Genomic DNA, 22,539 nt, shown 5'->3' on the forward strand with positions numbered 1-22,539 from the left:
GAACAATAAACAACCCGGTCATGAGTAAATGGAAGCAAAACGCGAAAGGGCATTTAGTTCGATAAGTTAAATGAACGAATATGAATATAGATCTTGTCTGTTCAATTGTGTTCGTGAACATTCGGTAACATGATCGTAAACATTATTAGTTCATCTTCGTTTGTGAACATTCGTTCATAAGATTTTTCTACTTTTATTTATTTTATCTAAAGCTTTTATATTCTTTTAACTTTTATTTATTTATTATCCTAAAAATTAAAATAGGACTATATATTCTCACTGCATTTATGCACTGTTCTCTTTTCCTTCCTCAATATTCACATTGGCGAATACTATCGACTTCTTTCTACGATTACGACTTCAAGTTTCAGCTCCTCCCTTTGCCATCCAACTCTTGCCTCTGTCACTTTCGTCAATTTTATTTATGTTCGTGAACCGTTCATTTCCTTAACGAACGAACACGAACATAAAATCTCGTTCGGTAAGTGTTCATAAACCGTTCGTGAATACATTTATTTCCTTAACGAACGAACACGAACAAGACCGTATTCGTGTTCGTTTGGTTTGTTTACAGCCCTAACCGGTACCATATTGATCCGGTACCCACCTTTCTACAAATTCAGTATCGGTATTTTTAATACCAGTACTGATGCCGATACCAACTTTTTCAGAAATTCAGTATTCTGTATTTTCGATATCGATACCCAGATACCAATCTCGCACCTAAATACAAGCAAAACAAGTCCCCTAGACTTTGGATTTGGACTTTTTCTTCCACGCCTTTTTCCTGCTTTTCAAAAAGCAAACCAAACACATACATACACTCTCAGATTAACCTCCAATTTTTCCAAATCTGCCTACTTGCACCATCATATTCATCATCATCATCGAAGCATTCTATCATGTTAAATTCAATATCAAATCTACCGAATTAGTTCAATTTGCGACTGTTTACGTAAGTACACTCTTCTCGATGTAGTTTAGTTCACTTTCCTTTTCCAATTAGGGCTCAGTTTCTCATCACTGTTCTTCTGTATGTTGTTCATACTAATTGCATCTAGGTTTCCTATATTTTGCATATTTTCCTGTTGCCTGTTCATCAAATGTGTTGATTTGTGTGTGTGAATCCTGTTTGTGTGGTTCTAGTTGGTTGATTTTGAATTGATTGAGTGTTATGCACTCTAGGTTTCCAGATGCTAACTATTTGATGTAATTTCAAGGAATAAATTAGGTTATTGTGTTGATTAGAGGATTATATTGTTTTGACTATGAATTAGGGTTCCAATTTGTGGTATATTTTTGGTGACTTTCCATCAACCAGTTTGACCAGATTGGTCACTGTTGTGGTACTGCCTTGTTTGAAAGGGATTGTTAGTTTTGTATTGTTACTCTCCGGATTAGAGAGTTATATTGTTTCGACGACGAATGGAGTTCCAATATGGGGCATAGTTGTCGATAGCGGTCGCTATAGCTAATGGCGTAGAGTATAGGTCAAAGGTCGCTATAGGGTATGTAGCCATAACTAGCGGGATTTCAGTTATTATGTTTTAATTTTTTTTTATTTTTCAAATATAAATAGCGATTAAATATAGCTATAAAATAGCTGGATTTTAGGTTTTTGTTTAATATAAATGTAAAATAGCGTATATGCCGGTATATATTGATATAATATACATATAAAATTTTTAATTTTTTTTTTCTAGTGTATCGCTATTTATAAAATAGCGCCCACTATTTATCGCTATTCACTATGTAGCATATAGGTACCTTATCGCTATTTGTCGCTATTCGCCATTAACAACTATGATTTGGTGCCGTTCAAAAAAACAACAACTATGATTTGGGGTAGTATTTTGGTCAAAGGAATTTTTACATGACAAAAACATTTTATGTGGCTCCTTTGCATTTTGAAAACCAAAGGTTCTTTGTTAGTTGTTTAATCTTCAATTTCCATTAGTCAGTTTGACCAAATTGGTCTTGTTTGAAAGGAATTGTTGGTTTTGTATTGTTACTAAAAGTTTTTAAGATCTTTGATTGGACAGAGTGATATACTGATATATAACACGAAGCATGACGAGGATGGGGCGTGATTTCAGCTATACAACTCAAAGAGATGCAGTTTCCCCAGTGTCGGCAGATGTTATATTTGCCTCTAGTCGATTTCCAAATTACAAAAACCGAGCTAACACTTTGGAGGATGCAAAGTTAGTTTCTATGAAGCAAGAATTCCGAAATGAGACTGCCCAGTTGCTAGATCAGCAAAACCGCCTCTCTGTTCGTGATCTTGCCAGTAAGTTTGAGAAGGGTTTAGCCGCTGCTACTAAGTTGTCAGACGAGGTTGACCTCTGAAATTTCACACATTTATAAAAATCATTTTATTATACTGAACACTATTCACATATGGGGGACAGACTAAACTCCAAGATGTTGCTTCTTTAGAGAAACACGTGCTTATCGAAAATCTTAGAGACGCGCTTGAATCCTTGAGAGGGCGTGCTGTTGGTAAGAACAAGGATGACGTGGAGGAAGCTATTGCTATGGCAAGTTGGATCTTTTTGACTTATGAATTTAGTTGCCAGAAATGTTCTTTTCTGATGTGTGTGGTTTTTATGTCCGTTATTGTAGGTTGAATCTTTAGCGTTTCAATTGACTCAGAGGGAAAGTGAGTTGGTTCAAGAGAAGGCTGAGGTTAAGAAGCTTGCAAGTTTTCTGAAGCAGGTTAGTATATATGTGCAGTAGTAAATCATGCTTATCTATTAAACTGTATAAAATATTGTTGCATTTATATTATTTTAGCACATTTCTTAATTATAATGTATGTCAACTAGGCCTGTAAATGAACTAAACGAACACATTTTTTGGTCATGTTCGTTTATTTCAGAATTGAGCATATTCGTGTTCCTTTATGTGCGTTTGTTTAAAACCTAAACGAACAGTTCACGAACGTAAATGAACATAAACAAAAACAAACTTAAACGAACCAAATTAACAAGCAATGAACAACACAAATGAACGTAATTGAACAACCATAAATGAACACTAATGAACATGATTGACTAAACATAAATGAGCATCAAGTTATTTTTTATATAAGTTAGTGATTAATTATGATAAATTCCATTGGAAACCCCATTTTTATGTCTAGAAAGCCCGATTACCAATTAGTTATATTTATATAACTACTCATGTGTTTAAGTTGAAACGAACATAAATTGACATTCATGAACATAAATGAACGAACAAAACGTGTGTTCATGTTCATTCGTTTAATTAAATGAACAAAAAATTGTGTTCATGTTCATTCGTTTATTAAATAAACAAACATAAACGAACTTTCCGCTGAACAAGTTCACCAAGAGTTCATGAACGTTTGGTTCGTTTACAGGCCAAATGTCAACCTCCTGCAGATTATTATCACTTGAACTTTCATTATTAAAAGCGTTACATTGTTTTAGTCCTACCTCATATAGATTTCTCTCCCTTCTATTTATATTTTCAGTTTTGCTGATAAATTCTAATAATATCTAGGCATCAGAAGATGCAAAAAAACTTGTTGATGAAGAACGAGCTTTTGCAAGGACCGAAATCGAGAAGGCTAGAGCTGCAGTTCAGAGAGTGGAAGAGGCTCTTCAAGAGCAAGAAAGGATGTCCCGAGCTGCTGGGAAGCAGGTATCTCAGTGTACATGTCTCTGAACATTAAAAGATGACAAAAATGATTTACGCCTTACAAACTTTACATTGAAAGTGGAAAAAATGCTATTTAAAGCTCTAATTGCCAGTTTCTACATTGTTAGTTTAATCTGTAGCATAAGCATATCTACATTCTAGAATGTTATTTTTAATGTCAAGCTTTCGTATATCATATACCAAAGTGTGAAACTGTGAATGCTATTGATCTCCATTAAATGATTTTCAACTTATTGTTCTTTTTCGTTCTAAAAAGTTGAAATTTATCTATAAATCGACAATCCATCAGGTTCTGTTAATTTTTGTTTGACAACCTAAGGCCAGATACAACTTCAGGTCAAACAATCCACCAGTGTTATCCCTAAATTTTCATAACCGTCACGAGTACCTATCTTGTTTTACGATATTTTGACATTATAGTGTGTGCTATTACTATATATTAAGTTGATGATGCATAATCCGTTGCAGTTTAATTGTTTCTCGATATTATTCTCATATTTAGGATGTGGAAGAGCTAATGAAGGAGGTTCAGGAAGCTAGAAGGATCAAGATGTTGCATCAGCCTAGTAAGGTACCATACTTGCACTGTTTATTCATAGATACTTAATGGTAATTCATATGGTGTACTTGTAACTATTAATTTGAACTTTTTAATTTTATTTAGTTTCTTATACTTTAGGAGTGTGAGAACTCAAATCATTAGAAACCATATCTATATAAGAATGTAAGGTAGATAAAATATTGTATTCATATGTATTTAACTGTGCTTTAATTTCTAATTTCTTGATCAGGTAAACACATCAAACTAAACGTTTGTAAAACTCAAATGGATGTTCATGTTTTGGTGCTGAAAGTACGTTTTATACAATCAGAAGTGTTGACTTCGTGTTATTTTCACAGGTTATGGACATGGATCATGAGCTCCAAGCATTACGTACTCAACTAGCAGAGAAGTCTAAGTCTTCAGTTAAGCTCCAAAAAGAGGTTAGTTGTTACTTATGATCATATACACGAGTTAACATGTTTGAAATGGCTCTTTGACCTTCAAAATTGATGTTTGGGATACTGTAATGATGTAGGAGCTTGGTTTTGAATTGCGTGATGTGCTACGATGCGTTTAGTCCAAAAATCTGATGCGCGACGCTCTTTATAAAAAATGCAAAAAAAGTACTTATACATAACAACTTATAAAAACGTACTTAAACTAAACAACTGACTTAATAAGAATATAAGAGTGCTTTTTGGTTCAAATCAAGCATACTAAAATGTTTCATTGATAAGTTTAATATTTCACGAGAGTTACCGTTAATAAGTTTACCAAATGATATTACTCAATCCATAATTATATCATTTTGATCTTTTTTTTAATGCAGTAGACTTGTACTTTGTTCTTTTAAGTGTGCTTTAGGGTCACGATTAGTAGGCATGTTGGCTTGTATCATACATTCATACTCCTATGTTTGTTTTGGTTATTGATGGTGATTCTGAAAATCGTACTTGACATTGTATACCAAAATTTAAAAAGAAAAAAAAAACCCAAACCTTTATTGGATACAAACATAACAAAACGAAAATAGAATACACTTTAAACTGATCACTTGGTACCCATGGTTGGTAGTTTTACCTTTCCGTTATGTACATAAACCTATTGTAATTTTTCTCACCATAACTAGATTTACCTATTGATTTTGATTATTTTTGTTTCTTCCTATTTCAGTTGGCAATGTGCAGGCGGGGAGAGATAGATACACCCGACATCTTTGAATTAGATGGTGCAGAGTCATTAGGTTCTTATTTGGAGATCCATCAATGTTCTGATACAGCTCCAGAACTTCTACAATGTTCTATCCAGTGGTATCGTTTGGCATCCGAAGATGGCAAAAAGTGCCTTATTTCAGGTATTTATAAACATCGGATACGATGAAAATTTTGCATGGTAATAGTACTAAACAGCAGTCATACTTGTTAGGTGCCACCAAACCTATTTATGCTCCTGAACCCTCTGATGTTGGCCGAGTACTTCAAGCTGACATCATCTCAGACGGGCTCAGTGTCACGCTGACAACATCTGGTCCCATTGATCCTGGTTGGTGTCTTTTTATGTTCTTTCCTTTTTAATTATATTAATTAATACTTACTAGTAAAGAAAGTTTTATTAGTAGCCATTTGAAAAAAAATCAGGAGTGGCTGTTGACTTTTTATTGATAGAAGTTTCGTAAACAGCTGCAGGACTAGGAAACTACGTGGAAGCATTGGTGCGCCGGCATGACACCGAATTTAATGTACGTCAGCTACCTTAAGTTTAATTTTCTTTTTCTATTTATTTTTTATTGAGTAAAATGCCATTTTAGTCCCTGTGGTTTGGGCCATTTTGTTTCATTTTTTGTCTGTGGGTCCAAAAAGGTTTACCGTTGCCATTTTAGTCCACTGGGTTAACTTCATCCATTTTTTCTGTTAACGAGAAGGGCAATTCGGTCATTTTATATGGATGAAGTTAACCCAGTGGACTAAAATGGCAACGGTGAAAATTTTTTGGACCCACAGACGAAAAATGAAACCTTTGGACTAAACTGGCAAAATGGTCCAAACCACAGGGACTAAAATGGCATTTAACACTTTTTTTATTTTTGTAGTATAGTCATACGATGTTACTGTGTGCAGGTGGTTATTGTCCAAATGAATGGGGCGGACCATCCTTCAGAGTCGATTCATGTACTTCACGTGGGAAAGATGAGGATGAAACTTTGCAAGGACAAGACGACAGTCGCCAAAGAATACTACTCGTCGTCAATGCAGGTATGCTACCACTTAACCGAAAGTAAAAGTTGCGTGTTTGGATATTTCTAATTTATATTATTTAATTTGTGATTTTTTCCAAACAAGTTGTGTGGGGTTAGAGGTGGTGGTAATGCGGCAGCTCAGGCAGCATTCTGGCAACCAAAGATAGGGCTCTCGTTTGTGCTGGCGTTCGAATCAGAACGAGAGAGAAATGCTGCCATTATGCTGGCTCGTAGATTCGCTTTCGATTGTAATGTAAGCTTCAACTTATCTAACGAAAAGACATTTATACCCTTCATCTGAAAAGATTTTTCTAACATGTAAATGCTTGTACTTACAGATCATGCTTGCTGGCCCCGATGATCGAGCAACCCAGAAAACGACTTAACAGGCAAAACTCGTTCGTTTCCTTAGGATTTGTAATTATTTCGAGCATCTTACGTGTTGTAATGGTATGTGTATGTTTGTCATGTTGAGGCTTGTATTGCTGCTTGATTGCTACAATATTTGTTTTGTTATCATTTTGTAGGCATCCTTTTATTTGCCCTTTTTATACGTTTGATTGTAACAAGTTTTATTTAAAAAAATTATGAACTTATACATTAGTGTAATTTTGTGCTATGGTTACTAATATTGAAGAAAATCTCCTTTAAATATCAGTGCAATTTTGGGTTGAAAAACAATTTTTGGATAGTTTAATGTTTAAAAAGCATTTTATCGCGTGTTAGTCAAAATATTTGTTTTAAATCATGTATAAAGCTGACTTACTACTAACAATACTTTATACTGATTCTATTCAAAATAGCAACCATGCCGAGTAAATCCAATGAATAGCAATGCTACCGGTAGGGGCAGGGGGAGAGGGAGATGTAGTGAAACTTTATCTCTAACCATAGGGATAGAGGCTGCTTTCAGATAAACCCCTGATGCAAACTCAAAAACAAACATACAAGACTCAAATTATAGAAATAGGAGATACTGTGGTGAGAGAGTAATACCATAAAATAGACATATATATAAAGATCATACAATATCATATAAGGATAGCCACATGAAATCCTGTACAAAGAATGCTAACTCTAAGAATTCTCAACATATACAATTACAAGTATTGATGACTTCAGGGAATAGTTTTGTTAGCTGGTTCGCCACTTTTGGGCGGCCACTTTGACTTTTTTTTTTTCATTTTTCATATAATAGTTATTTATAAGTGATGCCAAATTACAATTATACAATTACAAGTTTTGATGACGTCAGGGAATAGTTTTGTTAGCTGGTTCGCCACTTTTGGGCGGCCACTTTGACTTTTTTTTTCATTTTTCATATAATAATTATTTATAAGTGATGCCAAATTACAATTTTATCCCAGGTGTAAAATTACGATTTCGCCCTCGATTCAAAATAAAATTTTGCTTTTGTCCCTTGCTTAAATTTACGATTTTGCCCTTAGTTAAAAATACAATTTTGCCCTCAGTTCAAAATAAAAATATGGTTTTGCCCTGAGCTAGAGTTCTGCCAAATTACGATTTGGTTCCCAGTTTAAAATTACAATTTTGCCCCCAGCTTAAAATTACGATTTTGCCCGCAGCTAAAATATTACGATTTTGCCCCCATTTCAAAATAAAAAAAAATGGTTTTCCCCTCCGTTCAAAATTTATTTTACCTTCATTTTAAAATTACGATTTTATCTCCGCTAAAAATTGCAATCTTGCCATCGTTTTTTTTTTTTACTTTGGCAAAACCATGGTAGTGTTTTATTTTACTTTGTTGACTTAATTTTGTTTTTATTCATGCCAAACAGCTGCCTAGCACTCGCTAATTGGTCCTGACAAATTATTGTTTTGCCCCCAACTCTAAGTTACACGCTTGTCATCGTTTTAGTTAATTTTTTTTATCATAACTATGGTACTGTTTTTCTTTAATTGGTTAACTTGATATGTCTTTTTTATATCATGTTATAGGTAGCATGTATAACTAACCGACATAAAGGCGTACATGTTATTGACCTAAGAAATACTCGGTTTAGCGCCCCGCAACGCATGCGGCGCATAACTCTAGCTGCCTAACACTGGCTCATTAGTCCTGAAAAATTACAGTTTTGCCCTGAGCTCAAAATTACGGTTTTATCATCGTTTTTTTTTTTTTCATAGCAAAGTTATAATAGTTTTTTTTAATTGATTGAGAGTTATTCAACCATTGTCCCGTAACGCGGACGGAGCATCTACTAGTGTAAGAACAAATATGAGCTATTGATAGTTTAGTCTTTTTCTAATGATAAATTGTTAATTTTGACTATAAATCAACCACTATTTTACATTTTCACTTTAACACCATACACAAATGAACCTCTTCATCTCCATCACAAACCAATTCCATGCACCCCCACATCACTCGAGTAACCTCTCATTCCCCACAAAACCCCACTCTACACCCACCGTTGAACCCAATTCAACAGTTTCTTCATGGACTTCATCCATTGCTCATCATTGCCGAACCGGCCGCTTAAACCATGCTGCTACAGACTTCACCCGCATGAGACTCGCCGGAGTTGAACCCAATCACATAACCCTCGTCACCCTTCTCTCCGCCTGTGCTGAATTCCCATTTCACGCTCTTTCTTTTGGTGCTTCACTTCACGCACTTGTTTACAAATTTGGTTTTGAAAACGTGAAGGTGGGTACGGCTGTTATTGATATGTATTGTAAATGTAACCGGTTAGATCTTGCTAGATTGTGTTTTGAGAAGATGGGTTTCAAAAATAACGTGACTTGGAACACTATGGTTGCTGGGTTGATGAGATTTGGAGATGTTGGTGATGCCGTCCAGGTGTTCGATGAAATGCCTGAGAGAGGTGTTGTTTCGTATACGGTTTTAATTGATGGGTTTGTTAAGAAAGGATGTTATGAGCATGCTTTGGAGTGGTTTCAGGCTATGCAGGCTGATGGGGTTGAACCGGATTATGTTACGATTGTGTCTGTAGTTTCCGCGTGTGCGAATTTAGGTGCGCTTAAGTTAGGGTTATGGGTTCATCGCGTTGTGTTAGGCGGGAGTATGAAATATAACGTTCGGGTTAATAATTCGTTGATTGATATGTATTGTAGATGTGGGTGTGTTGAGTTCGCGGTTCAAGTGTTTCACAGCATGTCGAAACGCAATCTTGTGTCGTGGAACTCGATTATCGTGGGCTTCGCGCTTAACGGAAACGCGGAGCAAACACTCGAGTATTTCTATCGGATGCAGAAAGAGGGTTTCGAGCCGGATGGAGTGACGTTTACCGGTGCTTTAACCGCGTGTAGCCATGCTGGTTTGGTCGACGAAGGTAGGAAACTATTTGATGTGATGAGAAATGTTTATAAAATATCCCCTAGAATCGAGCATTACGGATGTTTAGTAGATCTGTATAGTCGCGCCGGCATGTTAGAAGAGGCCTTGAAAGTTATAGAAAACATGCCCATGGTACCAAATGAAGTTGTTCTGGGATCGGTTCTAGCAGCCTGCAAAGCGGCGGGTGATATACGATTAGCGGAAAAGTTAATGAGGTTTATTAGCGAGTTAGACCCGAGTGGTGACTCTAATTATGTTCTTCTTTCGAATATGTATGCTGCGGGAGGAGAGTGGCAAAAGGCGAGTAATGTAAGGAGGAGAATGAAAAGTAGGGGTATAGAGAAGAATCCAGGTGTGAGTTCTATTGAGATTAATGGTGTTGTTAAACAGTTCGTGGCTGGTGATAAATCTCACATCGAGTCACAGCTTATTTACGACATGTTAGATAATCTTACTCGTGAACTAATGATCTCCGGGTATCTTCCGGAAGCTAATGTGAGTGTATCTTGGTTTTAAAAAGCACGTTTGAGGGGCGAGACGATTTGGAAAACGTCTCAGGGTCTTGAGGTGGTGTCTTGTGCACATCTTGGTCAAAAGTAGGGCTCGGAGGAGGCTAATATGTAGTAACAACAACCAATGGGATGAAGTAGTTACGGTTTCTGGTTGTACATAAAGCTTATTTGTTGCGTACGAGAAGCTCATGCCTCTCGTCTCGACTATTGGACAGGCCTCATGGATTCAGTTTATCAGGTGCTGAGTTTAATGTTTAATCACAGATCAGTTTGCTATGATGTATATGTTGTTTTATGCTCTTGTTGGATCCATACATATACTTTGATGACACATGATAATGTAGAGATATGTTGAATCTTATGTGTGTTGTAGATTGCTGGATTTTATGTATCAAACACGCGGAATATTATAGTATGGCTAATAAGGCATGATCATATAGGGTCAGACACATAGAGTTGGCACTAATAACATATTTGAGTATGTTCAACTCGAAAAGCGTTGTATAAGGTGTAGTCGATAGTCACATGGTTATTGTGACTAGAACTAGGGTTTGACATTCCATAGAGCATCGACATCTAATATAGCGTCAACTATCTTGCTTTTTTCCGATCAGGGTTCAAAGTGATCACGTCCATAGTGTCAACGTATCACCAAGCGACTGACGATAAATTGAACCAATGGTTCCAAGAACACACTTCTTTTTAGAGTGAATTGCAATTTTTGTCCTTTATCTTTATACCTAATTGCAGGCGGTGTCCTTTACCTTTAAAATTGATGAGTTTTGTACTTAATGTTTCTAAATGTTGCACGTTATGTCCTTTGTCCCTAACTCAGTTAATTTTATTTGTTAAATCTAGTAATGTGCCCTACACAGAAGGGTAGGTCTGTCATTTCATGTTTTCAAGGACTGACTCTGTAAATAACTAAAAAAATAAAAAAATAAAAATCAATTATATATACATAAAAACCCTTCTCTCTCTCTCTCTGTTTCTCAGCTCACCCTCCTATCACCACCACCAGTCACCACCACCTACTGCCATCGCCACCACCCACCCCACCAACCATCATCATCTTCGCACCAACACCACCTGTTGTCATCGCCACCACCTACCCTGTCACCACCGCTGCTAAAACCGAACATCACCACCACTACCAGCCCTCCTTCAACCACATAGCAGCCGATCTGTTGGAGATCAAACAGATCAGACCCGACGACACCACCACTACAGAGATCAAACAGATCGGACCCAAACTTACTCTGTTACCGCCATCGTAAATTAACAAAGAACACAACGAGTTTGAATAATTCTTAGCTAAATTAAGCAAAACTAAAGCAAAAAATTGACCTGCAAATCTTCAATTCGAGCTCGTGAAGGTGAGTTGATGATTGTTGACTTTAGAATAAAAGCTTGAATTCATGCTCAAATTTACCTATTCATTGAGATCGATACATTTTCTGATCCTCTAGGTTCAGATCGTTTTTCTCCCAACCGAAAAGCCAATCATGCTAGAGACTTGCGGTACATTAATTGCTACTCTCCCATTTTAGGTGGGTTAAAATATGCTTTTCTTTTTTCACAGATCCTTTAGTTTAAAACTTTAAATGAACACAGATGCTTTGATTTAGTTTTTGAAAAGGCTATGTGGACTTGGTTGTAATAGAATAACAAAAATGTTTGATAAGTGGTCTGATGGCAAATTATTGAGAAGTGTTTTCATATTTCTTTTCAAAGACAGTCGGAGAAGACGTAAGATGACGGAGGAAGGAGGCGTTGGAAGAGGAGCTCATCGCAGAGGATTATGTACATTATTATTATTGAGAAAATGATTTTTATTTTTTATTTTTAAAACCTTTTTTAAGTTATTTACAGAGTTAGTTGAAATGACAAACTTACCCTCATGTGCAGGGCACATGACTACATTTAACCAATAAAATTAACTGAGTTAGGGTCAAAGGACATAACATGCAACATTTAGAAACATTAAGTACAAAACTCATCAATTTTAAAGGTAAAGGACACCGCCTGCAATTAGGTATAAAGATAAAGGACAAAACTTGTAATTCACTCCTTCTTTTTATTAATAATCAACCAAAAACTGAATAACCAATCAGCTAAATCCCATTTTATAGTTGGGAATACAAATTAAATAGGAAACTAAACAAAAGATTTAAATTCATATAAATAAATATTAAAAGATAATCTTCTATTTAAACTTGTAGATAATCTTGCATCATACTCTCTCTCTCTTCGAAAAAACTCGTCCTCGAGTTTTGCCTCTAAGCCACCCGGGTCGAATGAAACATTGGTTCGTGATCTGTTCACATTACATTCAATTTGACCAGCTCAAAATGAGCATACACCCCATTTTCTTTTACAATCTTATGACATGTATCAATCCTATGTATTTATTTCAGTAGTTTCGTTGTTAGTTAGTTATTTGTTAACAACCGAGCATCTTTCAATGATAGGTTTATTTGTTGTAAACATCAATGTGATGTCATTAGGTAGTTTCATTTGTGTGTGCATATAGATCATGACTGTCAACATGATCTATCTTAGTTGTTAGGTTGCATGGTGTGGGATAAAGCCCTTGTGAGATTTATCACACACATAAGCGCTACGTAGGTTTTAAGGCAACAATAGGGCCAGCTTTAACATTGACGGTGTTTAATAAAGTCTCAAATAACTTAATTAAAAAAAAAATGATTGGATATCATGCAAGTTCTGTGAATATAAGATTTCTTCCCCTTCCACCTTAACACTGTCCAAAGAGTGCTCTGCCAATCCCTTCTGGGATGGGAGAAATAGTGGAGCCTATATGTAGAGAATCGATCATATATTTTCTTGTGTTTTTCACTTTTTTAATTATTAAGTAACCCATACTGGGTTAGTTAAATGTTAAAAGATGTAGGGGTGAGCAAAAGGGAAAACCAAACCCGACCCGACCCGACCATTACTCGACCCGACTCGAGAACCGATCAAACATAAAATACAGAACCAATTCACTACCCTAAATATAGGGTCGGTTCCGGTCCAAATGACCAAGTCGGGTTTCACCATAAAAAGAACTGAGAACCGACCCGACCCGGCCCTATTTTATATGAAAAATTGGAACCGATCTAAATACCTTGGTACTTGGGTTCGGGTCGGGTTGGGTATATTTTCGGTTCGGTTCTCGGTTATTTTCGGTCCGGACCTAAACTTGCTCACCCCTAAAAAGATGAGCTTGTTAAAGCCTCACTATCTACATAAGAGGAGGGGGGTGGTCACTAGTGATAGAATTCTATCACTCACAAGCACCAATCAAGTTCCTCCATGTCATCAACCATTTTTCCACCTTTTTTTAGTGGGGGTGGTCATCACTCACCACCACACCCAACAATTTCCCCCCAACCAACAACTACCCTCACAAAATAATATCATCACGGCGTTGAAAATATCACGGAATCGAGAAACCGTGATACAATAACCCGTTATACGTTGAGTGGCGGTGGAAAGACAAAACCCATCACTCATTATATTGGGCTATCACGGAACAGCACCGTATGCTCTAACAATGACATAACGATTTAAGTAGCTCATGTTAGCTTAAACCACACCGTATAACCTAAGTGTGAGAAATAACACCACTCCTAACTTTTTCCTTCTAACAGTTTTTTAAACATTTTCTTTTAAATTGGGAAGAGTGTAAAAAGCATACAAACCCATTCATGTTATCCACCAAATTTGGTTTATCTGAAAATATGAAAAGAAATTATAGGTTTTTTAGGGGTTTTTTGGTGAGGTATAATTTTTTTTTTTGTTTTTTTTGCCGGGGGGGGGGGGGGGGGTTAGGTTTTTGGGTGGTGGTGGGTGTTTAGGTTTTTGGTGGTGATGTAGTAGGTTTAGTTTTAGGTTATTGGACACTTGTCACTCTATAAATTCCTCTTACACTTCTTACAATTAGAAGCCTTTGTAGAATAACTTGACCCGTTGTATTGGTGTGCCTGCACTTAATATAATATTCCTTTTAGTTAAATGTCATTTTAGTCTTTGTGTTTTGGGTCAGGTTTTGGCTGTGGATCCAAAAAGGTTTCATTGTTGCCATTTTAGTCCACTGTGTTAATTTATGTATTTTTTCTATTAACGAGAAGGACAATTCGGTTATTTTATATGTAATTTTGTTAACTAAAAGAGCGATTTAGCTATATAAAAAGAACGAATTGTCCTTCTCGTTAACAGAAATAATGGATAAAATTAAACCGGTAAACTGAAATTTTTTTTGACACATTGACGGAAAATGAAACCAGTAGGCCGAAAAAAATCAACTAAACCACAACGAACGGCTGACATTTAACTCTATCCCTTTTAGCATAAGTAAACGTTATACGTAAGCAATGACTTGGTGACAGAGGGTAGGTAAAAGAAAACACGTTGTTTCACATCTCTATCTATATAAACCTCAAATCCAACAACTTTGATCATCAATTTCATTTCATAACATCTGTAAGCAAATCAATAGATGATGATGGCGATGAACGGAATGAAGATTCCAGACACGTTCTACATATCCCACGGATCACCCACTTTATCCATCGATGAAACTATGCCGGCCCGTCATTTCCTCCAATCGTTTCAGCAAAAGGTCTATCCGCCCACTGCTCCTCGTCCGTCCTCCATCCTTGTCATCTCTGGTCACTGGGAGACTGAGTATCCCACCGTCAACGCTGTCGATGGAGTTTCTGAAACTATCTATGATTTCTATGGCTTCCCCAAATCCATGTACCAGGTAAATTAATTAGTTATTATTTATTGATTAATCGGTTGTTGTTTGATTGATTTGATTGAAGTTATTGGAGTGTTTGGAATAGGAATTGGAAGGAATTGAATAGTGTTTTAAGGTGGATTCAATTGAATTATTGAGTGTTTGGAATAGGAATTGGAAGGAATTGAATTTGGAATTTAAGCATTCCAATTGGAATCTCAATTTCATTCTTGACGTGTTCGGTTGACAAATGAATTCAAATCTATCGATCTCCGCCCGCCAACGGGTGAGCCAATTCGGGTCAGCTGCGGTCGGGCCAAGTCGAGACAAGATGTTTTGGATCAGTATCGGGTCGGATGGAGTCGTTTCAGGTCATTAATGGGTTGGGTCGTTTCGGGTCCTTAAACGGTCGGTTCGGGTCGAGACGTTTCAGGTAGCTAATTGGTCGGGTCGGTTCAAGACGTTTCGTGTCGATAACTGGCCGGGCTAGGTTGAGACGTTTCGGGTTCCTAACGGGCCGCGCCGGGTCAAGAGTTTTGGGTCGGTAACAGGCTGGTTCGATTCGAGACATTTTTGCTCAAATTGTTGCGGGCCAGCGGCAACCAGGGTCTGGGCGAGGCGTTACGGGTCGACGATGGACTAGTTCGGGTCTAGACATTTTCGACATCGGTGATCGGTCGAAGATTCCAGTAACTTTACTTGAATTTGGAAGGTTTTTGAATTCCTTTAGTTAAAAAGAATTTGGAAGAATTCATTTCCAATTCCTTTGCTAACCGAACACAATAAAGAATGGAATTAAGATTCCATTCCATTCTGTGAAACGAATGGGTTTTGTAAATATAACTAGTTTATCGGTAGTGCTTGCTGTTTGCTAAATTGACATGAACAATGATTGGAAATTTTAAATATTAATATGTAAAAGCATCAATACATTTTTCGGATTAAACGAGTCCTATTCATGTCTATTCGTGTCAAACAGCAAATACATGTGTGACACGATTTTTGGGTTGGCTTGACCCGTTTAGCAGCCTTGGTGTGTTACATTAAGATGGTTACAGAAAATTTAATTGCTTTCTTACCTTTGGAAATATGTTTCAAAACCAGCTCAAGTATCCAGCACCAGGTGCTCCAAAACTAGCAAACAGAGTCAAGGAACTGCTCAAGTCTTCCGGGTTCAAGCGTGTCGACGAGGACAAGAAACGAGGGCTCGACCATGGCGCATGGGTCCCACTAATGCTTATGTATCCAGAGGCCGACATTCCAGTCTGCCAGCTATCTGTCCAAACAAACAAAGACGCCACTTACCATTACAACATGGGTAAAGCATTGGCACCCCTTAAAGAGGAAGGTGTGCTCATTGTCGGTTCGGGTGCCACCACTCACAACTTGAGAATGTTGCGCAACACCCCATCGGTACAACCGTGGGCTCAAGAGTTTGACACATGGCTCAAAGAAGCACTAATTGATGGAAGGTATGAAGATGTAAACAATTACAAGGAGAAGGCTCCACATGCAACCGTTGCACACCCGTGGCCCGACCATTTCTATCCGCTGCATGTTGCGATGGGTGCCGGTGGTGCGAATTCCAAAGCCGAACTTATCCACCATAGCTGGGGTTTGTCTTCTCTCTCATATGCTTCATACAAATTCACAGTCCCAGCTTAACAGTGGAGTCTTAATATAGAGTTTGTAACTCATGTGAATATGATATTGTACTACATTTCATTTTGTATTATCTGTGGAACATTGTTTGAGTGGATTATTGCCATAAATTTGGAGTGGAGTAATTTGAACTTTAACATAGTTACTCGTAGTAATCGCTATTCATGAACTGTTTACGAACGCTTACCAAACGAGATTCCGTGTTCATTCATTAAGGAAATGGTGTGTTCATAAACTGTTCATGAACATTATCAAATGCAAACGAACACAATAACACAAACAAATGTTCATGAACATACACGAACACAAACGAACGTTCATCCATACAAACAAATACAAATGAACATATATTCATTTTAGAATTAAATCAACATTTCTCATCACAAAGATCACGAAGAATCCCCTAAAAATAAATATGTACTTCACATAATTTTCCGAACATATTTGACATTATTGTCATAAACATAACTAACACAAAAATTAAGAAGTTTCTCAAACTTTAACACAAAGTGAAATTGAGTACCTATTTTTAATTCTTTATGGTATCGGTACCTATTTTAAATAAACTATTTTATGATATCGTTAGCTATATCGAGTACCAATACCAGAAGTCTGAAACCATATCGAACTGAACCGATAACGACCACACAATATCAGTTTAGGTACTAGTATTCATTTTCTTGTATTCTCACAATAACATTTCACTTATTATTGAATTAGATTTTTCTATAGTAACTTGTGTTTGTTGAGTTTTTATATAAAAACTGGAAGAGAAAAATGCCCGGATAGTCCCTGTGGTTTCGCCTTTTTTTCACCTATAGTCCCCAACTTTCTAAAACTACCTGAATAGTCCCCAAGTTTTCATTTTTTGTTCCCGGATAGTCCCTGGGTCTAACTTCAGTTACTTTTCTCTGTTAAAATGATGTGAAATGACAAAAATACCCTTTCCTTAAAAGACCAAACCATAGGGACTATCCGGGCATCTTCTTCCTTTATATTTATAAAACCCCACCACCACACTTCATCTTCAACCTCCACCCACCATCACCCTCCTCCACCTTCCACCATCGCATCGCCGCACACCCCCTTTTCTCCTCTCCCCCTTGTTCTTCTGATCCAGCGACCGGAGTGCCTCCGGCCGGCTGCCGGTCATCTAGAATCTATAAAAATGATGAGAAGTTTTCTGATATTTATTAACCTTTCGTGTGTGAATTTAAGGTGATAATAACCTAAAGAAGACATGGAAGACGTGCTAACAGAGTTACCACCGCCTTCACGGTTCTTCTTAGAAGATTTAAACAACTTTGCTCCACCCGCACCACCACTACCATCTCCCTTCATATTACACTCCACACCAAATTCCAAAACCGTAATTCGACCCTCACTCCTTATAATCGCGATTTCCACCCCATCTCTACACTTACTCCACCACTTATCCCCAAAAACACTAATCGGAGCCCTAATTCTACCGGAAATACCATCCTCAGGGAACTCTGTTAACCCTTCTCTTAAAGACAAATCTTGCAACCTCTACGCCATCAGCCACGGTAGTGAATCCATCGTTCTTGCTAACTTCCAATACTCGGTTTCTTCAGAGAGAACCCACTCGATTGCCAAAACGCTCATCGGTCAAAACATTATCCCACAGCGGGTTGTGATCTTTGATTCTGTTCAAAGCCGAAACTTCCGAGGCAGGATTTCAACAGATGATACATTTGTAATGAAGCTGGAAACCTCGAGGGAAAGAAAAGGGGCCCCGCTTTTGAAAAGTTTAAGCTATTTTCCTTCAGGAAGTGTTGTAGAAGGGTTGGGTGCTGCTCTGTTGGGTCGTTGTCAGATGATGAATATAAAGGCGACTTTGTGTGTCTCGTGGATCAGAAGAACGGCAGCCGGCCGGAGGCACTCCGGTCGCTGGATCAGAAGAACGAGGGGGAGAGGAGAAAAGGGGGTGTGCGGCGATGGTGGAAGGTGGAGGAGGGTGATGGTGGGTGGAGGTTGAAGATGAAGTGTGGTGGTGGGGTTTTATAAATATAAAGGAAGAAGATGCCCGGATAGTCCCTATGGTTTGGCCTTTTAAGGAAAGGGTATTTTTGTCATTTCACATCATTTTAACAGAGAAAAGTAACTGAAGTTAGACCCAGGGACTATCCGGGAACAAAAAATGAAAACTTGGGGACTATTCAGATAGTTTTAGAAAGTTGGGGACTATAGGTGAAAAAAGGCGAAACCACAGGGACTATCCGGGCATTTTTCTCAAACTGGAAACACGCGGTTATGTTTATTTATTTTTTTTTTTTGTCAACATACTAAGTACTGACATTACTATTATCGCCAAACATAACCGAACAACATCAGTGCCGGTATTTGGTTTCTGGTTCGATAATATTTCGTTTATCATTGAATTTTGTTTTTCTATGATAACTTGTGTTCATTAACTTTAAATAAAAATAAATAATACATAGTTGTGTTTATTATTATTATTTTGGCAATATTTTGATACCCATATATGTTGGTTTCGATTGACGTAAAATGTTCGTGGATGTCATTTTAAGAGACAACTTTTGTGTTAATTAAACATGATACCATTTTAAGTAAAGAGTTTAATGGTATAACACATACGTACATGTTTTCACCTGAATTACACCGGAAAAAATTTCCACTTGTAGTTAATTACTTATAATCGATGTTTTGATCTTCGTTTATTATAAATCTAAAATGTTATACATAATAAGACCACCCGTAGTGGGGCGTTTTTTTTTTTTAAATTAAAAAAAAACGCCGGAAAACGCCCAACGCACCATTACATGGAGCGTTATTTTGTAATTTTTTTGAAAAAAAAGTTCACCGGCGTTTTATTTAAAACGCTCAACAAATATTGTTTCCTTTTGCATGTGACCAATCAATGGTGAGCATGGTCTGACAACCCCACTTTTGCATGTGAATATGTGTTTGACCAGCCAATAGGTTATTGTTTCCTTTTTTTTTATGATTGGAAGAGGCATTATTAGGCATTATTCCCACTACACCATTTTCGCAATAACGCCCCATGCTGACTGGGATGACACGTGTCGAATAATGCCCCATGGTGGAGGCATTATTTTTCTCTACCACTACGCATGGTCTAATAAATATCTGTATAATAAAAAATTTAAGGCATTATATAACAATACAAAAACTAACTTGAGGCACCATAGGCTTATGTAACCAACGTGTCTATACAAAGACACCGTTTAACACCGCTAATGGAACCGTCTTTCCATATCAACCCCTTTAAATTCAAGAATGTTTATGTTTAATTAATATTTGTGGCATACGTGTTTCCAACTTTGTATTGGGCGACATCAATCTTTTGTCCCACCATCCACAACATCCCTTGACGGTTACAATTTATATCCGCAACCATCCTACCAGAAAAACCTGCAACTTCCGTCTCTACATTTCTTTTTGCAAAGACATGTTGATCAGCAACCCTAGATTTGATGGGTTTTTGTATGTGAGGCGAATCAACGGCGATGGGTTTGGTGGACCATTCATAATTTCATAGAATCCTAAAGGTCGCCGGAGAGCGGCCTTTATTCGGATCGGTTACCGGCAGCGGCAGATGTGGTCAAAGTCACCGGATCGTCTCCAGCGAGTAGTAACCACCGTCTCTTCATCTCTGGTAAATCGTAACCTTCGCCTCTTCATCTCCGGTGTTTGGTTACCCCGTTTACGTTTGGAAAAGCATAAACCACTGACCACCTTAATTACGTTGTCTGGAGCCCGTCACGTGACTCCCACAATAGCAACTCCTCAACCACGGTTTAATCCTCCATTACTCTGTTATGGATACGTCAACTTCCCTTTTCTTAAAACGGTATATCTTTATATATATACATAGTATATATATATATATATATATTCATATTCATTCGATCGATCGGTTGATGTATATAAGGTTGACGATCGATTCGTTTTGTTAATGATATTTGTTGGGCTTTGTATTTTGTTGGCTTTTTGGTTTGATTTTGTCGTTATTTTTTTGCAATGCATGTTGATTGTTTTGTGATGGCAACCGACGATTTGAGCGGTTACGGTAACGGTTGTATTGAATGTTAAGTAAGACACCGTTTGAACGGCGTGGGTGATTTGTGTCATCATGACGGTCGATGGTAACGAATACATAGTATTAACTGAACGGCGTGATTTATGTAGTTATGTCGGTTAGTTAGCCGATGGTGGCCGAAGTTGGTATTTGTGGTGTTATGACGTCACGACGGTTTGTGAACGGTATATTACGGTGTGAGAGTCGCGACGGTTTTGAATGGAAAGTTATCGGTGGAATCAGTTATTTGATACTGAATTCATTCAGGAGACGGAACGACGTAGTGTCGATTTAAATGTAAAACGCAACCCTTTGTATTATTATACTTATACTTTACAATTTACAAATTAAACATTTAAATATCTGAATCTGAATCGGTGTGTATTTTGACTGATTAGATTACTTTTGAATGAAGCGATGCGAGTGAGGTTGACACACCCCAAGTTAATATTTGTATAAGGGTATAATTTCTTTGGATCAGTTTTGAGAAAATGTTGTAATTTATAGAATTTGTGTTTGAACGGTCGATGATAGTTTGTCGTCTTCGTATCCATCTATATCTTCCGTCAATCTGAGGGTCCGTCGGATAAATACTCTATTGGCGGTGTTGGTTTTGGCTTTAGTGGTGGTAGTGGTTTATGGCTTTGAGATGAAACTGAAAAGCTGTATTTGGAAATTGTAAGTCTGTGTAAGAATTGGAATATGAAATGTTGTTAGAATATATTACTCTGCATTTAATAAATACCTATTATTATTTTTATTTTATTATTTTTTTCATATCTAAATTAAGTTGTAGTAGTATCATTACAAAATCAGTTATGATGTTATCCCCTTCTTAGGTTATTTGGATTTTGGTTAATTAAACATTGGATTTAAGTTAACTAAACATTTTAAATCGTGTACATTACTAATCCATGTTTATAGAAATTCTTTTTAACACATGATTTACTTTTTACAATGTAAGTTACGTCATGAATAACGAGCATATATCTAATTTTTCAACTAAATCATATATCAATTCTCACAGTTTGAAATAAATCTTCAAGTTAAATTTAATAGCAAAATAAAATCAGTAAATATTAATATTATTTTTGTTGCAAATCTTAACGTTTCGCAATAATGCACGTGTTAACTATTCAACGTGTGTGCATGGTTTAACGTTTCACATCTTTTTTTGGGTACTGTTTGACGCTTATGAAAACATTGGTTTCATCCACTAAAAATAACATTTCGTAATAATTGAGTAAACTATAATAATGGACACATAAGTCGTGGAACATGTTTCAAAGAGAAATTTACATCGTATAAAATTTAATAATTTTCACATTTCATATATTGATACTAAATACATTCATTATCAGCATCCCGCTGCAACGCGCGGGTTAGCGTCAACTCGTTAAATACAGAAACTAAGTTGGGTGGATATCAATTCAATTCAAGATTATTGGATATCTAGTCATATTTAAGTAAAAGATGAGCGTCAGAATTTTGGACATCGGGGGTGTTCGGCTTAGGCGGACTTATGTATAAACATCGGCTTCCCAGGAACCCATCCGATTTTTAATTTTTAGCGTAAATGTATAAGAAAAACTGAAAAGGAACCCAAAAGTAAAATATTGAGGGAACCCATAACACATTCTCTAGTGTTCCACTAGTTAATTGTGCACCCCTTTAACTTGAAACTCCGGATTCGAATCCTACGTCTGCCATTTTCATGTTTTTTAGACCCAATTTTTTTTTTTAAT

The 22,539-nt window shown here is 36.9% G+C and overlaps 4 protein-coding genes and 2 long non-coding RNA genes across 6 annotated transcripts; 5 read left to right on the forward strand and 1 right to left on the reverse strand.

Moving 5' to 3' along the window:
- Window positions 1-772: 772 nt before the first annotated feature.
- Window positions 773-7,092, forward strand: LOC110910570 (stomatal closure-related actin-binding protein 1). The gene is made up of 13 exons (XM_022155197.2): window positions 773-955; window positions 2,043-2,337; window positions 2,412-2,540; window positions 2,626-2,718; window positions 3,529-3,669; window positions 4,190-4,258; window positions 4,588-4,671; window positions 5,405-5,585; window positions 5,657-5,773; window positions 5,911-5,969; window positions 6,349-6,483; window positions 6,571-6,720; window positions 6,806-7,092. The coding sequence occupies exons 2-13, from the start codon at window positions 2,071-2,073 to the stop codon at window positions 6,851-6,853; spliced, it is 1,473 nt and encodes a 490-aa protein (XP_022010889.1). The 5' UTR covers window positions 773-955; window positions 2,043-2,070; the 3' UTR covers window positions 6,854-7,092.
- Window positions 7,093-8,797: 1,705 nt separating this feature from the next.
- Window positions 8,798-10,906, forward strand: LOC110910569 (pentatricopeptide repeat-containing protein At1g05750, chloroplastic). The gene has a single exon (XM_022155196.2). The coding sequence runs from the start codon at window positions 8,806-8,808 to the stop codon at window positions 10,303-10,305; it is 1,500 nt and encodes a 499-aa protein (XP_022010888.1). The 5' UTR covers window positions 8,798-8,805; the 3' UTR covers window positions 10,306-10,906.
- Window positions 10,907-11,120: 214 nt separating this feature from the next.
- LOC110910568 lies at window positions 11,121-11,938 on the reverse strand. Its single transcript, XR_002576275.2, has 2 exons — window positions 11,649-11,938; window positions 11,121-11,485 (listed from the first exon to the last, which is right to left on the reverse strand). It is a non-coding gene; the product is annotated as an uncharacterized LOC110910568 (long non-coding RNA).
- On the forward strand, window positions 11,476-12,281 carry LOC110910567. Its single transcript, XR_002576274.2, has 3 exons — window positions 11,476-11,677; window positions 11,771-11,851; window positions 12,036-12,281. It is a non-coding gene; the product is annotated as an uncharacterized LOC110910567 (long non-coding RNA).
- Window positions 12,282-14,648: 2,367 nt separating this feature from the next.
- LOC110910566 (extradiol ring-cleavage dioxygenase) lies at window positions 14,649-16,851 on the forward strand. The gene is made up of 2 exons (XM_022155195.2): window positions 14,649-15,072; window positions 16,153-16,851. The coding sequence occupies exons 1-2, from the start codon at window positions 14,806-14,808 to the stop codon at window positions 16,711-16,713; spliced, it is 828 nt and encodes a 275-aa protein (XP_022010887.1). The 5' UTR covers window positions 14,649-14,805; the 3' UTR covers window positions 16,714-16,851.
- A 1,022-nt stretch (window positions 16,852-17,873) lies between these two features.
- LOC110910565 lies at window positions 17,874-18,724 on the forward strand. Its single transcript, XM_022155194.2, has one exon. The coding sequence runs from the start codon at window positions 17,951-17,953 to the stop codon at window positions 18,707-18,709; it is 759 nt and encodes a 252-aa protein (XP_022010886.1). The 5' UTR covers window positions 17,874-17,950; the 3' UTR covers window positions 18,710-18,724.
- The last annotated feature ends 3,815 nt before the right edge of the window (window positions 18,725-22,539 follow it).

Source organism: Helianthus annuus, chromosome 15, assembly GCF_002127325.2.
Source record: "Helianthus annuus cultivar XRQ/B chromosome 15, HanXRQr2.0-SUNRISE, whole genome shotgun sequence".
NCBI classification, from domain to species: Eukaryota; Viridiplantae; Streptophyta; class Magnoliopsida; order Asterales; family Asteraceae; genus Helianthus; species Helianthus annuus.